Source organism: Stegodyphus dumicola, chromosome 9 (assembly GCF_044657685.1).
Source record: "Stegodyphus dumicola isolate Sdum_Otavi_A_Nest chromosome 9, ASM4465768v1".
NCBI classification, from domain to species: domain Eukaryota; kingdom Metazoa; phylum Arthropoda; class Arachnida; order Araneae; family Eresidae; genus Stegodyphus; species Stegodyphus dumicola.
Window position 1 is genome coordinate 20,384,047 of NC_140776.1, and position 17,625 is coordinate 20,401,671.

Consider the following 17,625-nt stretch of genomic DNA (forward strand, 5'->3'; position numbering starts at 1 on the left):
GTAGGATAAAAGTGACATTAAATTTTAAAATGCATGTTTAACTTCCAGTTCATCCAACATTCTTAATAATCATCGTAAATGAATGTAATAAAATGCAATGTGAATCTAAAATAGTATATTATGTAAATAATCATAAACTTATTTGTTGATATATTTTTAACAATACGTTTACATGCTAAAATCAGTTAATCAACAAACGGTGAATTAAAATAATATTTCTAGAATTTAAAGATTGTTTTTTTGTAAAGTCTCATATTGATTATTAATTAATGATACCATTGTATACTAAATGAAAAGTTAAATATTTTCCGCCTAGGGTAAAAACACCATTAAATTTTAAAATGAAAGTCCCAATTCCAAGTAATGCAACATTTTTAATAGTGCTAGTAAGTGAATGTAATAAAAAGTAATATAATCAGTAGATTCTTTAAATAATCATAAATTTATTTGATGTTTTAACCATACTTTTGCATGCTAAAATCAGCTAAGCAACAAACTATGAGTTAAAATAATATTTCTGGAATTTTAAGATTGTTTGTTTGTGAAGCCTCATCTTGATTTATTAATAAATAACACCATTTTCAGTTAAGTGAAAAATTAAACATTTTCCTTCTAAGATAAATGTGCCATTAAATTTTTAATTTAAAGTGTAAATTTTAATTAATGCAGCATCCTTAATCGTAAATGAATGTAATAAAATGCAATATGATTAGTATATTATTTAATTAATCATAAAGTTATTTGTTGATTTACTTTTAGTTATGCTTTTACATGCTAAAATCAGTTAAGCAACAAATGATGAGCTAAAATAACATTTTTAGATTTTAAAGATTTTTTTTGTGAAGTCGCATCTTGATTTATTAATAAATGGTGTCATTTTCTAAAAAATTAAACTTTTTTCCATCTAGGACAACATTGTCATTACATTTTAAAATTCAAATAAAAATTCTACTTTCAGTCTAGTTCCCAGTGCAATCTAAAATTCCATTTTAGCAGTTATTAATAATCAACGTGCGTAAGTGAATGTAATAAAATGCAGTATAATATTTAATTAGTAGATTATTTAAATAATCATTTCATATCTTTTTCAATTTTAGCAGCAACCATCGTTCATGGAGCAAGCGAGTTACGTAGATGGCTATTACGTGGGTTACCGAGAGCTTCCTGGTGGAGGTCCCTATGTATACAAGACAGTCAATATAAAACCAGGACAAACAGAGGCCAATTACACTCTAGTGGGATTGAAACGCGGTACTCAGTATAGTATCGTTGTACAAGCATTCAATAGTCAAGGTGCTAGTCCTCAGTCTGAGGAAGTCACTATTAAAACGTCCACAATAGGTGAGTGAAACTTCTCATACACAAACTTTTAAGTAATTTTAGTAAATCAAGCTTGTTCTTCTGTAAATTAAACTCTGATTAAGATGTCAAACTTTCAACTGGTTTTACCAATCCTACCGCTGAAAGCATATCAACTGCTAATTAACGTATTACTTAACTCATGCAGAAAAGTAGCTTATACTTAACACAAATGTCGTGTTCTTAAATTCTAACAAGAAAACACATTACATTTCTGAATGTTATCTGGATTGAAGTCATGCGCTTGTGTCTTTAAGAAATACATTTTCATATTACGGAATAGAAAATGCGATACAATATATTAACACTAGGGGAAGTACTCTATGCCAGTTCAGTTAGATTGAGAGTAATATATTTTTGGTAGGGGAGTTGAAGATGCTTTGCTAGGGTCAATTAACAAGTCCAACGTTTCCCACACCACAGAACATTTAATAAAATCAACAGAAGAAGGTGCATTAAATCGAGTCACAGTGCCGTTTGATACAAACAGGATTCTGGATAGCTTTTTTCAATTTTATAACATAGTAGCTTAGTGCCTACTCGCACTTGCTGTCGTATTATGCAGTTCAATTTACCACCTTCTCGTGGAAACATACAGTTCTATATACACCTTCACATGCAGACCTACCTCTTACACCTTCTCGTGGGCTAGAAGACTCTCTATCTATATCATACTCCTCTTTCACCTCGCTCTCGCTGCTCGCACATAGGTGAGGCCCTCTGGTGATTGTGTTGCACTTACGGATACCACATATTTAAAAACAGAGAGAAGGATACCGCTGTAATGCTTCTCTAATTATTAATATTTGTTGTAACAAAATCGGATGAGGGTATTTTCTTCTTTTATGAGGTATTTTTATTACAATAAGGCAATTCACTTAAAGACAATTTTTATTGCAAAGCTGCGCGATATACGGTATTTTGAGTTTTACCAACAGGAGCGAAAATGCACAAATTTCATTTCTTTCTCTTGAACATGCTATATACAACTGACCATGGGAAACGTAAAGAGTTCCCATAAGAATACCAGCGATTGGCCTTGAGCTTTATTGATAGAAATTTTAAAAGCAAGACGCACTCGAAACTGAAACTGAAACTGAAGACACTTGAATTCAAACAGCAGATCATAAGGAACTATGGGAATTCGTGGTGTGAATACACCTCCTTTTGCGCAGTGTCACTCATGGCATCATTTCAAAATTCGTATAATACCATATTACATGATATAAAAATACTTTGCGTCATTGCAATGCATAAAAAATACAAAAACAATACTAATAATTCAATACATGTAATAAAAATAAAAAATTCAATTCATGTACCACAACTGACTACGTAATCATAGAATCATATGGTATATATACCCATATCACATTGCCATTTGGATCAGCAGAAATAAAAAAAATACATCATTATTTTGAGCAAAAAATACGATTCATAGTCATATATTTTTCAGTCTGATGCGATATGAACCCACATAAAAATTTCGATAGAAAACTAAGCTAATTCTCTCTCGTTATGTGTTAGCAACAATGACAGGCAGCCATTGTCCATAGAATGACTGAGTATTTTTCTATTGAGAAACATTTAACGTATGTGTTTCTCATTAATATTATACCAATGTATATTTTTATTTTACCTTTTTTTGAGTAATTTTTTTTTGAATGAATGAATAAATTATGACTTTTTTTTAATTTTCGGAATTATCAGATTTAGCTTATTAAACACAAATATTTTAACACATTTATAATGATTTATAATTTATTAGGAAATCATTTGCTTTTCTGAGTAAGTTCATACATTTACGTTTCAATTTAATCAAGAATTTTTTTAATCATTTCTTTTTTTCGGGAGGGGGTCACACTACTCTTTGGCTTCAGTTTTCTCTTACAAATGGCTATGTATTTTTTAGCTGGATTCATATTTCGATTATTTCCTTGAAATGAATGTACTTTTACATCACTTTTAGAATTAGAAGCATTAGAAACATTTTGTTGTATTTAAGTAAAATTATTGATGAATTTAGTATGCGCTGGTTACGTGCTTTCGTTTCCGTTTTCTCTTACAAATAACTACATATTTTCGATTTAAATTATATCTGGATTATTTCCTGGACAAGACATAATTTCTCATCATTTTCAGTTGAAACATTAGAAGCATCTTTACTCTGTATGAAAGTGCACCGTCATGCAGAAGCTTCTACCCATTGAGTCCCAGCCTTGTATTATAGTCTAAAGCTCGTGTTGTTTTTAAAGCATTTATATAATTTACTAGAGTCAAATTTCCTTTTACAATATATACCCCAAAAATGTTATATTTACCGCACTTCAGACTATAACTGAAGGCGAATGCACAATAGTCTGTTGAATAAAATTTACCTTAAACTCATCTTCTCGTTGCATACAAATATTATGCAATGTTTTTTTATCAACTCAGAAGATCACTTCATCTCTTAAACCGTCTAAAAATAATAAATCATAATCCTATATTTAAAAAGGTTTTCAGGATATTAGAAAAAAAATAATGAAACTAAAACTATGAAGCAGAACTAAATAATATTCGTTCACTGGGTAGTAAAATCCCAATGGATGTTTTCCATATTTAATCCATTCTGAAATATTATATACTTTAAGCTTTCACCCTATATGTACCAGCTTTCAATCAAAATTAATTTTGACCTTTTATCTAGGCCTGCAAGCTTTCAATCCATTATTTAGCAACGTTCGTCTCATTGACATCTCTAAAATGCATAGAAGTTATCTGATTTTTAGTTTCACTTTCTGCGTTGATTCACTTTTCAAACAGTTTCCGCCAAATATTATCACCATGTATTACATTTAAAGAAACTAGATAATCTGCATGAATGCATGAAGGTTTCTCGCACTGTGAAAGAGCAACGGTACCTATAGAGTCATCAAATTTTAAATAACGTAGTCCCCCAACCGAACATGTGCTTTTGGAAGCCCGAATTATGAATTTGCTTTATTAATCTACTCCAAACTCTGTAAAACTTTTATGAATTTTTGATTAACGAACTCAACCATTTCAAAACGAGTAATGGCAAAATGTACGGAAAAAGCTTTTTTATCTCCAGCGCACGAGACTATATATCGGAAATTCTAACGATTAGCTGTTTTATTCCGAATTTGAAATTTGTTTTATTGTCTACTCCAAATTCTTAATGTACGGAAAAAGCATTTTTTAACTCCAGCGCGTGAGACTGTATATCGGAAATTCTACAGATTTGATGTTTTGCTGTTTTAAATACTTTGTGATGCTGTTGTTGAATTGGATTTTATATTGTTAAAGTATGAAGAAAATTGTATTTAATAAATAAAGGTAACACACAATACATTAAAAAAAAACGCCGTTTTGGGTGTAATATAGAGTCTGAATGGTTTCAGATTATTTTTTTAATTTAATTTTTTTCTCTATTTTGTGCTTATATTTTTAAGAATTTTCTTTTGCATTTTTCGTATAAATTTCATTCTTTTACCCCATTTTTTTCGAGTATAAATATAAACCCCGTTCTTGAACAAACCTTTATAAATAAATTTAACAGCATTTTAGCTAATATCCCATTTTCATCAGTTTTCTTCTAATTATTTTTATTGTCATTTAATTAAAACATTTTGAAATTTTACGAGTTTAAAATTATGTCTCTGGATCTTTATAGAATATATAAGAAAAATTAGAAGTAAGCAATAATCTAAATTAGGTGAAAATGATAAGAATAGATGTTTAAAAAAGACGAATGTATGGAACACGCTGTATAAAAATTTGAAATATAATTAACTGATATAAAGTCATTTAAAATGTAAAAAAAGGTCTCCAAATTATGTGCCTCCAACTATTATAAAAATGTCTCTAACTATTACAACACAATACTGTTAATTAAATATTTTTCTCATTAGATTAAGGACTAAAAATGAAAAAAAAAAAAAAAAAAAAAAAAAAACTGGAAGCTTTCAGATTTAACATTAGGCCTAAAAAAGCGTTTTTTTTTTTTTAAACGTTTTGTGTGTTACCTTTTTTTTTAAATATCATGTTCTTCGCACTTAAACCATAAAATTCAAATCAACAACAATATCGCAAAAAAAATTTTAAATGAGCATATCTTTACAATTTCTGCTACACAGTCTCGCGCGCTGCAGATATATTTTTTCCGTACAGTGTTGCCATTTCTCGCATTGAAAATGTTGAGTTTGTTAATCAAAAATTCATTAAAGTGTTACAAAATATGAAATCAATAATAAAACAAATTATAAATTTCCAAATTTCCAGCTGCCCATATTCGGTGGAGGATTATATTATTCAAAATTGAATGGCTCTAAGTACTTTTGTTTTATCACAATGCGAGAAATATACATATATTTATGTTGATTCTTCATTATTTAATTTCTTTAATATAACACAGGGCGATAATATTTGGTGGCAACAATATGAAAAGTGATTTGCCGTTTATAGTGATGCCAAAATGCCAAAACGAATTTAATAGCCCTCCTGGCCTAACTTCCTTTGTACTAAAAAGTTTATTTAATATTTGTTGTATATTACTAATACCAAATTTAAATTTTTTAACAAAACTGTTACACTTTTGAGTTTAATAACTTGCCTCGCCACAAAGTGAAATTAAAATGAAAAAGTATTCTGAGTGTTTTTTGCTACATAAATACATATTATAAATCTGTAATTTTGAACTCATGACAAGATTCAAATGGCATTCACGGATGAAATCAACGGTCTGTTAAAATGGCTTCCTTGAAATTACCTCTAAATTCCACGTAAGTAAAATATGATATTACAAAACTAAAATGTGTACTGCCCCGTGCTAAAATATGTTAATTAATCTATTTGGATATGTGTGCTTTCAGAAAGAAATATTTTGTGCTCGATATGTGTATATCCAATTTTTGATAAAGTCTGTCCGGGTGATGTTGTAAAATTCAAGAAACTTTACCAGTTTAATTAGTTAACGCAGATCAAAAGCAAAACTTCATTTCAAGAATAGCTTTTATCGCAACGAAAATAAAAGAATCTTTGCACAACATCAGCGCTAGCTAAAGCAAAATTTGGAAATTTTTCTCGGTGAAGGGATGTCGAAAGCTATTGAAAGGAAAACAGGGAAATGTTCCTATTCTCCTCTCTCTCTCACGCAACGCATTATCTGTGAAAATGCGACAATTCTCAAAGAAAGCTATTTGTTGAAGAAAGAAAGCAAAGTTTCTCATCTGGAGATGCCCTAAAACTAAAATTCTTGACGATCCTATAGGAGATACTTTAAGAAAATAAGAGCTATCGAAATGGTGCGAAGGAAAACTCATACTGAAAGTGAAATCTCTTGATCCCTCGCTAGAAAGCAAAACAATGGAAGCTGAATGAAGGTCTTGTTTCCTTTACAATAAAAGTATAACTTGAGAAAATGAAATAAATTAAACTGTCGCAGGTATAAAAGAACTTGATTACATCAGGCAAAAATGAACAATTAATTATATATTTTATTGACTTCGCAATTAAAACAGAATAGGTATATAAAATACACCGAAGCTAATAATTCAGAAAATATTTTCCGATTTAAAGAAACGAAAAGCTTTAGATTTAATATTTATATTATAAAGAAAGGAAAAAATAAACTGGGATTTTTGTTATTTGCTTTTACTGAACTTTCTCTAAAAACTAAAATAATAAATTATGTCTCACAGATGCTGTCAAAAATCGAGTTAGCTTACTGTAAAAATGCAAAAATTTTGTTTAGCTAATATAAATATAGGCCGGACACCAGATTTCGAAAACCGATCGTATGGGTATAGTTCAACCGCAATAATTGTGCAGCTCCTCCCAATTTTCATGAAGAACGCCTTCGGATCTTCCCCTACCACCAATCCACTCGACACGAGATCTTTCGACCTACCAGCCTTTTATGTGCCTACATACCGCCCAGACACTATACACTTATAAACAACCTAGTGTTGAACCTGAATAGAATGACACGACAGCCAGCAGTGCTAATCATTATGTCGTTCAGGAAGGACTAGAATAAAATATCTTATAAATATAAAATGTTAATAATCATAAAATTATAAATAATATATTTTTAGACAACTGCGTCAAACAAAAAAGAGATAGAGGCTTTGTGTAAAGGTGGTTGCGAGTCTTATTTTAATTTGGACATGTTTTAGATACTGTCCATACTGATGTATTATTCTTTGTAAATATTTGTATTTATACATTTTTAATATTTTTATAAGTGCATTTTTTTATTTATTTGTGTGCGTATTATTTTAAAATCATTCACTTATTTGGTGAATTTTGTGGGGTAGTAGTTTCACGTATACAATGTATTTGATTTGTGACCATTTGTAAAAGTTAAATGTATTTAATTTAATTTGTAAAGCTCTTAATTATTATTCTACTGATGCTACAATTGTAAGAATAACTAGTGTAGAACACTATATTTTGGCAGAACAATCCTTTATCCGGAAAGCTTATGAATGGTCGAGCGGTAAAGTATCTGAACATTGGTACCTCAATCAGAGGTTCAAATCCCGCGAACGGACTGGCTGCATGGACATTTTCGTAATGCCCATGTGTAACGTGTATACGAACCAGTTTTCCTTAGAAATTCCTCAATATATCCCTCCCCATAAATAGATAGTCCTCGACACCTTGCCATAATCGTAATCACATCTCCCTTTACGGCCTTGATGGCCTCCAAGTTGTCGACATTTGACGATATTTGAAATTTTATCGATTTTCTAGAAATTCATGAAAAATGCATTTTCGAAAGCTTATAAGCCTTCGTAGTGTAGTGGTCAGCACGCTCGGCGCATATTCGAGAGGCCCGTCGTTCGAGCCCCCGCGAAGGCGTTGCTCATTTTTCATCTATCCTGCTTCCAAAAAATACCTAATGTCTCTACAGTGGCGCCCGAACTAAAAAGGTGGTGGATGATTATTCTCTACCACCAGGATTTGGCGAATGGGTCCCCTAATTCCCAGTCGCCCTTTAAAAGGGGAATTATATAAGGTATATCTCCTGCCTTCTTAGCATGCCTTCTAGTGTAGGGGTCAGCAGGCTCGGCGCGTATTCGAGAAGCTCGTGGTTCGAGTCCTGGCGAAGGCGTTGCTCAATTTTCATCTGTCCCGCTTCGAAAAAATACCTAGTGTCTCTACAAGCTTCAAGAGCCATTTTTCTAGAAATTTCCTGTGTTGTATTTGTTTTCTTTTCCGCAGTGTATATATATAGGAGGATTTCTATTGCTGTGAATGGAGCCGGCTCATCAGCGCAAAATTAGTGTACTGACTTTGTCGAACCTTCTACTTGATAATTATTGTTTTAGACATTACTCTGAAGCGATTTACGTAACCTGGTTAACTTCTTACGTGTTCTCTAGAATATGGGTTTTCTTCGTTGCAAGGAACGTAGTTTTTCTGATGCTGACGTAAAATTTCAAGTTCTCCTTGTTGTTTATTTAGCCCAGTTACGTAAGTAGACTTTTACGAAGCCGTAGCGCACAACAGTATTTTTCACTAGTATTTGATCACCAGGTTTAATCGGGTTTGAGTGACATAAAGTTAAGAAATATATTTCGGTAAGAGGATTCACTCAATTCTCTTCATTCAGTTTATTTAAGTAAAATCGATTTACTTTAAAAATGTGATAGAGGAACTGTTTTGCAGTTCGAAAGATTTTTATCTTGCAAAGTACCTATTCAGATTTCGTAAAGGTTGATTTATTTCCTTTACAAAGCTATTTCCTTTCTTTGCAAAAAGTAAAATCAGAGCGTAATCTATCATTTCAACTTAATGATACTGTGTCTAAGGCATTTTGTGTATTTCGCTAGTTGGATTTCTTGTATCTATGCAATCAAATTATTGCTAATTTTTTATGATACATTTTTTTTTTTTTACTTTCAAATTTTAAACTGCTAAAATCAAAAGAAATAACGCTCCTGATATAACAAAATTTCTGACTCAGTATAGTTACCATACGTTGCAACGAAAACTGAATATTGTGAAGATTTCATATTTAGTACAGGTAGTTATGATGCTTACTGAAAAAAAAAAAAAAAAAAAAAAAAAAAAAAAAATCTTAAATGTTTCAGATTTTAAATTACGTCCAAAGGGGCGTTTTTTAACATTTTTTGTGTTACCTTTCTTTATTAAATATCATGTTCCTCGCACTTAAACCATAAGATCCAGTGCAACAGCAATATCGCAAAATAGTTTTAAAACGAGCATATCTTTAGAATTTCCGATACAGAGACTCACGCGCTGGAGATAAAAATGTTTTTTCTGCACAACGTTGCCATTGCTCGCTTTGAAATCCTTGAGTTTGTTAATCAAAAATTCGTCAAAGTTTTAAAAAATAGGAAATCGATCATAAAACAAATTTCAAATTTCAAATTGGGTCTTCCACATGCTCATATTCGTTGGAGGATTACGTTATTCAAAATTCGATGACTCTGTGTACCGTTGTTTTATCACAATACGAGAAATATACATACATTTATGCAGATTTTTCATTATTTAATTTCTTCAAATATAATGCAGGACTCTAACATTTTGTGGCAACAGTTTGAAAAGTGAACCGACATTTATGAGTCTGACGCAAAATGCCAAAACGAAACTAATAGTCCTTCGGGATTCAAATCCCTTTGGACTAAAAAAAAAGGGGGAAAGGACTGTTCTATATCTCCGAGCCTGCTAGGCCGATTAACGAAATTCAACATGCATCTTTTCATGTCTCGAAAGCGCTACTTAGGATATGTATTAGATTTATATATAGCATTGTTTTAATGTAGGTATTTTGACACAAAATTGGACATTTTCTGAAATAACATACCCATTTTTTTCCATATTTCCATTCTACAACTAAAATTACGCCAAACTACCAAGTTTTGTAGAAATCACACACGTAGGTTTTAAAAAATTAGCTGTCAAAATTTTAGCTCCTCAGTGTTAATTGAGTTTGGTATATATTTAAAAATATCTCTTTTCTTACTAAATTTCTTTGATTCTTCACTTCACATTTAGCTCTATGAATTTTTTATCTTTCAAATGAGTAAATAAATACAATTTATTTTTATATTTTTTATGTCTCTTGAAATTTCTTGTTAAATAGTTTGAAACTTATTTTTTCAGGATTAAATTAATTGTATTACTCTTCTTTTACACTGAGAGCAAGATAAATGAAAATTTAAGCTTTTGTAGAACTTTTAAACGCTTTTTGAGCTATAACTATCTATCTCTATAGGCACATTACTGCCTAAAATGGTTTTCCTGTAATGCTATTCAGTTTTATAGCCACGAACGGATTTTTGAAATCATCATTTTGAATTTATGATTTGAAATAAAATGTAAAATGTCTGATGCGGACACCACATGACTTCCTTGTACGGCCTTGTACACATGACTTCCTTGTAGGCTATTTTTGCTGTAATTCATTTAAACTTATTTCCTCGAATTTCATTACAAGCGTCTCATTCAATTAGTTCAGTTGTCACTTCGCGGCAACGCAAAAATACATAAAACCTCGAAATATCTTCATTAAAAATTGAAAAACATATAAAAACTTAAAACACCAAATATAGTTAAAACAATTAAAAAACAAATCTGCAATTAAAATTAGACTTTTTATTCAAAAACAAGCAATTAGGCCAGCGGGTAAGAAGGCGGATTTTTTGGTACACAAAACTTAAAGTTTACTTTTGGTCCCACTCGGCAAAAAGACACTGTAGGTGCAGAAACTCACTTAATTCACTATTCTGCTAAGTTTAAAATGTAAACAAATAGGGCTACTAAGTTACGCTTAGTCGCACTTAAACAAATTTTAAATTCTTGATAATTCTTCAACTATTGCATGCAGATTAATTAAAGACTTTAATACCTCAACCGGAAAGTAAGAAATATACAGTTCGATCATTTTTAAAGCACAAAATGCACAATTTAATATCATATAAGAATTAAATAATTGAGCTCACCGAGCCGAGTAACAGAGTGGGTATATATATATATATATATATATATACTTTTTGTGCAACCAAAAAGTGAGGTGCACAACTACATGTCAAAGCAATCCTATATAAAAAATTTCAACACTCTGAGGCTACTCGTTTTTGAGTTATGCCAAACACATACCTACGTACAAACGTCACGAAACATTATCTTTTGAATTCCTTTTAAATCCATTTTGAAAAGCGTTTTGCGAAGAAGAGTCCTTTATTCTGTCTTTACGTACACATGTCTCTCAAAAGCATCATTAAATCGCATTCGATAGCGGTTAAAATGGATATTTTCGTTGAAGTATCATACTCGAAGTTTTTCGCGATAAAAATACTTCCTTTACTTCGTACTTGGAAGTAAATCATTCGAAGACTGTTGTCCAGTATTAAGAAACAATTATTGCTGTAATGAATTTGCATATTAAAATCTTTTCCATTGAATAGAAAACTTAATAGGAATAATTTTTTCCTAGTTTATTGCCCAAATCACGAAGCAGATTTCAGAGATTTTAATCTTCAGTTGACAATTAAGCATAATGTACCAAAATTTGTAAAAATGTCAAACGTAGGATTTCAGATACTGAGCAGCACATAATGCATTGCTTTTAGTGAGTCTCAGGTAAGTCGGCTCGGTAGGTCTGATGGGAATTTTAGAATTTATTCCGCAGCTATGTATATTGTAGTGAAACAGATCTGTCCTTCAGAATGGGAAATTCTTGACCATGTATTGAACTTAAAGGTTAACAAAGTTATAAGTACATTATTTTTACAACTTAGCAAATTACCATAGAAAATATATCTTTACTTTACTCTGCAACAGCTAGCAGAAACAGACTAAACATTTTAATAACTTAACTATCAATTTCAGAATTGTAATTTTAATTAGAAAAAGTGTTAAATAATAATTTCGTAAGATACCATTTTGGGCATTCCACGTTGCGTTAGATTTAACAACACTACGTGTCCAACCGAACCGCCGAGCCAGGCTCAGGGTTTCAACCACCTTTGAGAGGGCTGGAGCCACGGCCCTTCGGCAGCACTGGTCGTCTGTTTACTACCTACCAGTTTCAGTCTGTCTATCATAAGAAAAGTTCTCGCCAGTTAGTCTGCAGCTGTCTGTTGCCGGAGAAACGAGCCTTGGCGCATTTTTCGTAGGGGTGTCTTGAAGACGAATGATAAACTCTAGTCTCCAGAAACAAAATAACAATAAAGCAACTCTTGGTTTATAAGGGTCTTAAGTTTTACTAGCGTTTATTTTATTTTAAAACTTTACTGTCCTCTCTTATTCCCACTTCCGGCCAGGATAAACGCGTTAGTTTGGTTGTACAAATTGTGCTTACAAACTCTTAAGTATTTAAGTTGTGGCTTTCCGCCAAGGAGAGAGAGAGTGAGTCTTCTCGCCACTGTATTTCACACGTGCTTTCAATCAGTTGCTGTCCGCCTTTAAGGTCAGAGGTTTAGTCCCCTTTGATATCGAAGACGTATTTTAGTTTTCCGCAGTTTACGTACTACATACGTAAAAATCTAAAATGCCATTCTTAGTTATATTCGTGTGTATAAAGTAATCGAGTTTAGCTTTTATTTAAATTTAGTTAGTTAGTAGTTCTTATTTTCTTACGTTCAGACCACAAGTGTTTGGTCTTTGTATCCCGAAGTGCGGAAGCACCTGTAATTCGTGGAGAATAAAGGGTAATTAAACCCTCCCCCCTTTTTTTATCTCTTCTACAGTTTAACAGAACATAGTTTTCAGTAAGCTCACTGTTCTAGTCAGGACACTTACATGTTCGCAAAGCAGATAAGGAGAAATAGTAGTCCTGAGAAGTTCGCTCCTATCCTGAAATATACTAGCGCTGTTGCTATAGCGACCGCCACCCGCCATATACTGTGGCAGGACGCGTAATGGCAAACCGCACATTGAGTTGATCAATGTTAACGAAATTTCGCTTACTGCGCATGATCAGTGTTGTACCGTTGGCGTGGGAGAAAATATTGGCGACTAAGGCATAAACAACCCTACAAGCCTGTTCGTCATGTAGGTCTTATCGACTGTTTACAATTGCAATACTATGTAAATTTGTTCAACGCATTTGCCTCTTTTCATTCATTTTGGTTTATTTTGTTCTAAAGCATGATAATAATTTCTTTGACTTTTATTCAGTAATTTAAACTGGATTTATTCCTTAATTGGTTAAAGTATATACAAATGAAACGTATGCTAAATAATCAATTGCTTTTATTCCTCAGAAATATGATCAATAGAGTACATTCAGCTAATATATCTTGTAATGTTTCCTATTTGTAATCACTCTTAAACCGAAAATTTGCGTAGTTTACAATTTATATTTACACTCTAAGTAATGAAGCAACTTACAAAGTTTTAAAACTCTGACCCGTTTACGACCAGATAACAGAATATAAACCACACACCGTATTTGTCTTCTTTTAGAATTGTGCCAAAGTCGTAATTGCGCCAAATTCTCCTCTGGGCATGCGCAGTATCCAAAATTCGTTTTAACATTGATCAACTCAATGTGCGGTTTGCCATTAAGCTGGAGGGACTTGTTCTCGTAGACAGACAGTACACGGGTTGCCGTCGCCCAAGGATATAACCCAGAAGACTCAGGACGACCCGACGTGCTACTGGAGCCTTGAGCTCTAGGATTTGTTAGACCCATGGGCCTAATGATAAGCGATCTCTTCCGGGGACTTTATAACCACTAGGTTCATTATTTGTATACTCCCGCGGCTGAGACTTCTCAGGTACAGAGCCTAGCCAGTAGCTTCGCAGAGTTCTCTACGTCGAACCCCGGGGGCGAAATTATTTTGTAGATAATACTACTTTAATTATTTTAGTTTTAAAATAAAATTATGGTTTTCATTCATTTTTTGGTGTCTTAATGGTGTGCAAATTATTTCCGAAAAATACAAATTAATGCGAGCAAAAATTGCCTCATACACACAAGGAGGACTTAACGAGTAAAAACGAGATTTCTGTCATCTTGAGTAACAAAAACTGTTCTGGCCTGATTCAATGAAACTTTTTCCTTCTTTTTCAAGAAAAGACGTTTCCTGGGTAATTTCATCCCGGGCTAATGCTGTATAATCTAAAAATGAGTCATTTAATCTAATAAATTAAAATTTATTACGTAAACATTTATTGTAACTGTGCTGCACAAGTTTTGCTTGCAAATGTCTTTCGCTAATTGGAATATGTTTGAAAAGAAATGAGACAAAGAAAATCTGGAATTCATTTTCTTTCTTGAATTGCAATCCAAACTGAAAACTGACAATAAACAGAAAGCATGATACTTTGAAATTGTACTAAACAGAACATAAAAAGAGAAAACGCTAATTGTTTTCTCACTGATATGACAAATATTATCAGATTAAGTTATTCACAGGGATGCGGCGGAGAATTACAGAACATATTGCATAACGCAGAGCATCTGCAGTTTCTCAAAATTTATGGCATTTTTTCCGTCTGATAATGCATGTAGTAGCATATAACGCAAAAATTCACTAATGCATTTTATACAGAAATATAAAAACTAAAATATGTAAGATTTGAGTGTGCAAACAACAATGTACTTTTCGGCACACGTTTAATTTCTAATATCTGGCATTAAAAAATATTATAAGGATCATTCTCATTGCTTTTATGATTAAGAATTTTTTTAATATATTATTCAATAGTATAAATCATTTGATGACTCGCTTCAGCAGAATAAAAGTAACGGACAAGTAACGTACATGTAACGGGGCTCCGTGTAATGAGCTCCTAACTTCTTTCTGAAGTTCATACAATTGAAACAGAAAAACTTTCATTTAGAATCTAAAATTAACAACAGAATAGAATTATTATGTTTTATTATGTTTCGAATGTACTGTATATACATATCCAATTTAAATGAAATCGAGTATTGCTTTAATCAACACAATTATTTAAACAAATAAATAAATGAAATATGTATATGAAATAAATAAAAATGTTTATCTTAAATTTTAAAAAATCCTTAGTTTATTTGAAATATGAATCTAAAAACAAATGGACATTGAAATAATTCAATTTAAAATTTTTCAATTGTAAAATTAACCTTTTTTACCCTTTCACGTCGACTTTTTGATTCATAAAATATTTTACTTTTTTTAATTGAATAATAAAATGGCAACACAAATATGCAAGACCATTTTTTTTATATTTTTGGATTTTACTTTTTCAAAAAATTTGCATGGGAGATAAATGTTTTTAGGTCCTGCCATCAACTTCTGGTTCGATATTTTTTTAATCACTACTTGAGATTTCCAGATCTCTTCAAGAAAGGCCCTTTCATCCATGTTGGATACTGAAGTCATCTCTGTGGTGGAAGGAGCAAATTCGGAACCATTATTTTGAAATGGACGTGGAAATTCGTTTTTAGACTCATCCCCAAAGCCATCAACAAATGTTGTAGTTTTCTGTCGCCTAAATTCCTCTTTCTGAAAATATATATATATATATATATATATAAACACTTGCATATTTTTAAGCACACAAACCACAAAAACTGACTGGAACGCCTTTATCCCCAATGAGAATTCGAGAGAGACTTGTATGTCCCATGTTAAACTTTACAGCAAATAAGGGAATAAAATTATATTAGCAACGCCATAAAAATAAATCTCAATTTTAGCCACAGATTTACAGTAAAAAACGCATCAAAAACAATTAAAAGACTCACAGGTGTTCGGACACTTTCCGTTTGTCGCTGGATATACACTGATGTGCAAAAATTAAGGACGAAGTCGAAAAATTAGCATATCAGCTGAACGAAGAGGCAAAGCGGACAGAAAGACCAACCAGGAGATTAAGTAAGGTGATGTACGGTAGCACATGCGCAGATATGCAGGTAGACGTAATGGGGGAGTGTCTGAGTAGTATAAAGCATGTTGTCGGTGTAAGATCAGTATTTCTGGCAAAGAGATTGCACGCCGTATAGCAGTTAAAATCACACCGGGTTGCTGCCTCAGCGAGAAATGGCGAATAATCAATCTGTTAGACGACATCTGTATGCTTTTACCCGAGGTCGAATCATTGGGAAGTTGGAGGAAGGCCGCAGTGTGACAAGTGTGGCTGCAGAGTTCGGAATTGCTCACAGCATCGTTTCACGACTTTGGAGACAATTTCAAACTACAGGAAAAGCTATCCGGGGGTTTAGGAGTGGTCGTCCACGAGGAACCACACCCGCAGATGACCGGTATATTGCCTTACAGGCCAGAAGAAAACAGGCGGCTGACAGCGGGAGAAATCGCAAGACACACGACACAGGCGACTGGACGACCGATATCGCGTTTTACCGTGGCCAGAAGACTGCACGGTGGTGGTCTGTTTGCACGACGCCCTGTACGGTGTGTACCTCTAACGCCTGCCCATCGGAGAAAGGCGTTCTCTGTGGTGCCGGGAACACCGGAATCGGAGAGACAATGAATGGGGACGAGTACTCTTTACAGGTGAGAGCAGATTCAGTCTGAGTAGCGATTCTCCTCGCATACTCATCTGGAGTAAGCGGGGAAGCCGCAATCATCTCTCGAACATCATTGAAAGGGGACAGGTATGGAGGTGGCGGTGTTCTCGTTTGGGGACGCATCATGCTTGGTAGTCGTACAGACCTTCACATCTTCGACGCAGGTTCAGTCAACGGGACCCGTTATTGTAACGAGATTCTTCTTCGATATGTGCGTCTTTTTAGAGGCGCTATGGGTCCGCAGTTCCTTTTCATGGACGACAATGCACCATGTCGTCGCACAGTAGCTGCCGAACAGCTCTTAGAGAGTGAGGATATTGAACGTATGGATTGGCCGGCACGATCTCCGGATCTCAATCCCATTCGAGCATGTATGGGATTTTCTAGGCAGACGCTTGGAAGCTCGTACCTTACCACCAGTAACGATTCCGGAGCTTCGATTGGCGCTGCAAGACGAATGGGCAGCAATGCCTCAACAACTCATTCACACCCTCATTCTCAGCATGGGCAGACGCTGTGAAACTTGCCTAGCAGTCAGGGGAGATCATATTCCCTATTAAAGACCGGATGTCCCTTGCTGGACACCCATCACAGGGATGTTTCGGCCTTCAGTCGCATTGCTCTCCATGCTACTTTTTCAATAAAGCTTCTTTTTATCCCTCTGATTTCTCTTTTAGTAAGTGTTGCTTACATTACTCATGTCCTTACGTATTGGGGATCTTACGGTATTAAATGTGTTGATTTGGAAAGCTTTTGTACAAAGT

General features: G+C 33.3%; 1 protein-coding gene across 3 annotated transcripts in view; it reads left to right on the plus strand.

The window, feature by feature from the left end:
• The window catches only part of LOC118192022 (cell adhesion molecule Dscam1-like), a 1,213,535-nt gene that overhangs the window by 929,291 nt on the left and 266,619 nt on the right, over window positions 1–17,625 (plus strand). For all 3 annotated transcript variants that reach the window (XM_085823265.1, XM_085823266.1, XM_085823267.1), the window contains exon 17: window positions 1,098–1,341. In XM_085823265.1, coding sequence (XP_085679391.1) covers window positions 1,098–1,341 — 244 coding nt within the window. The remainder of the gene's footprint in view (window positions 1–1,097; window positions 1,342–17,625) is intronic.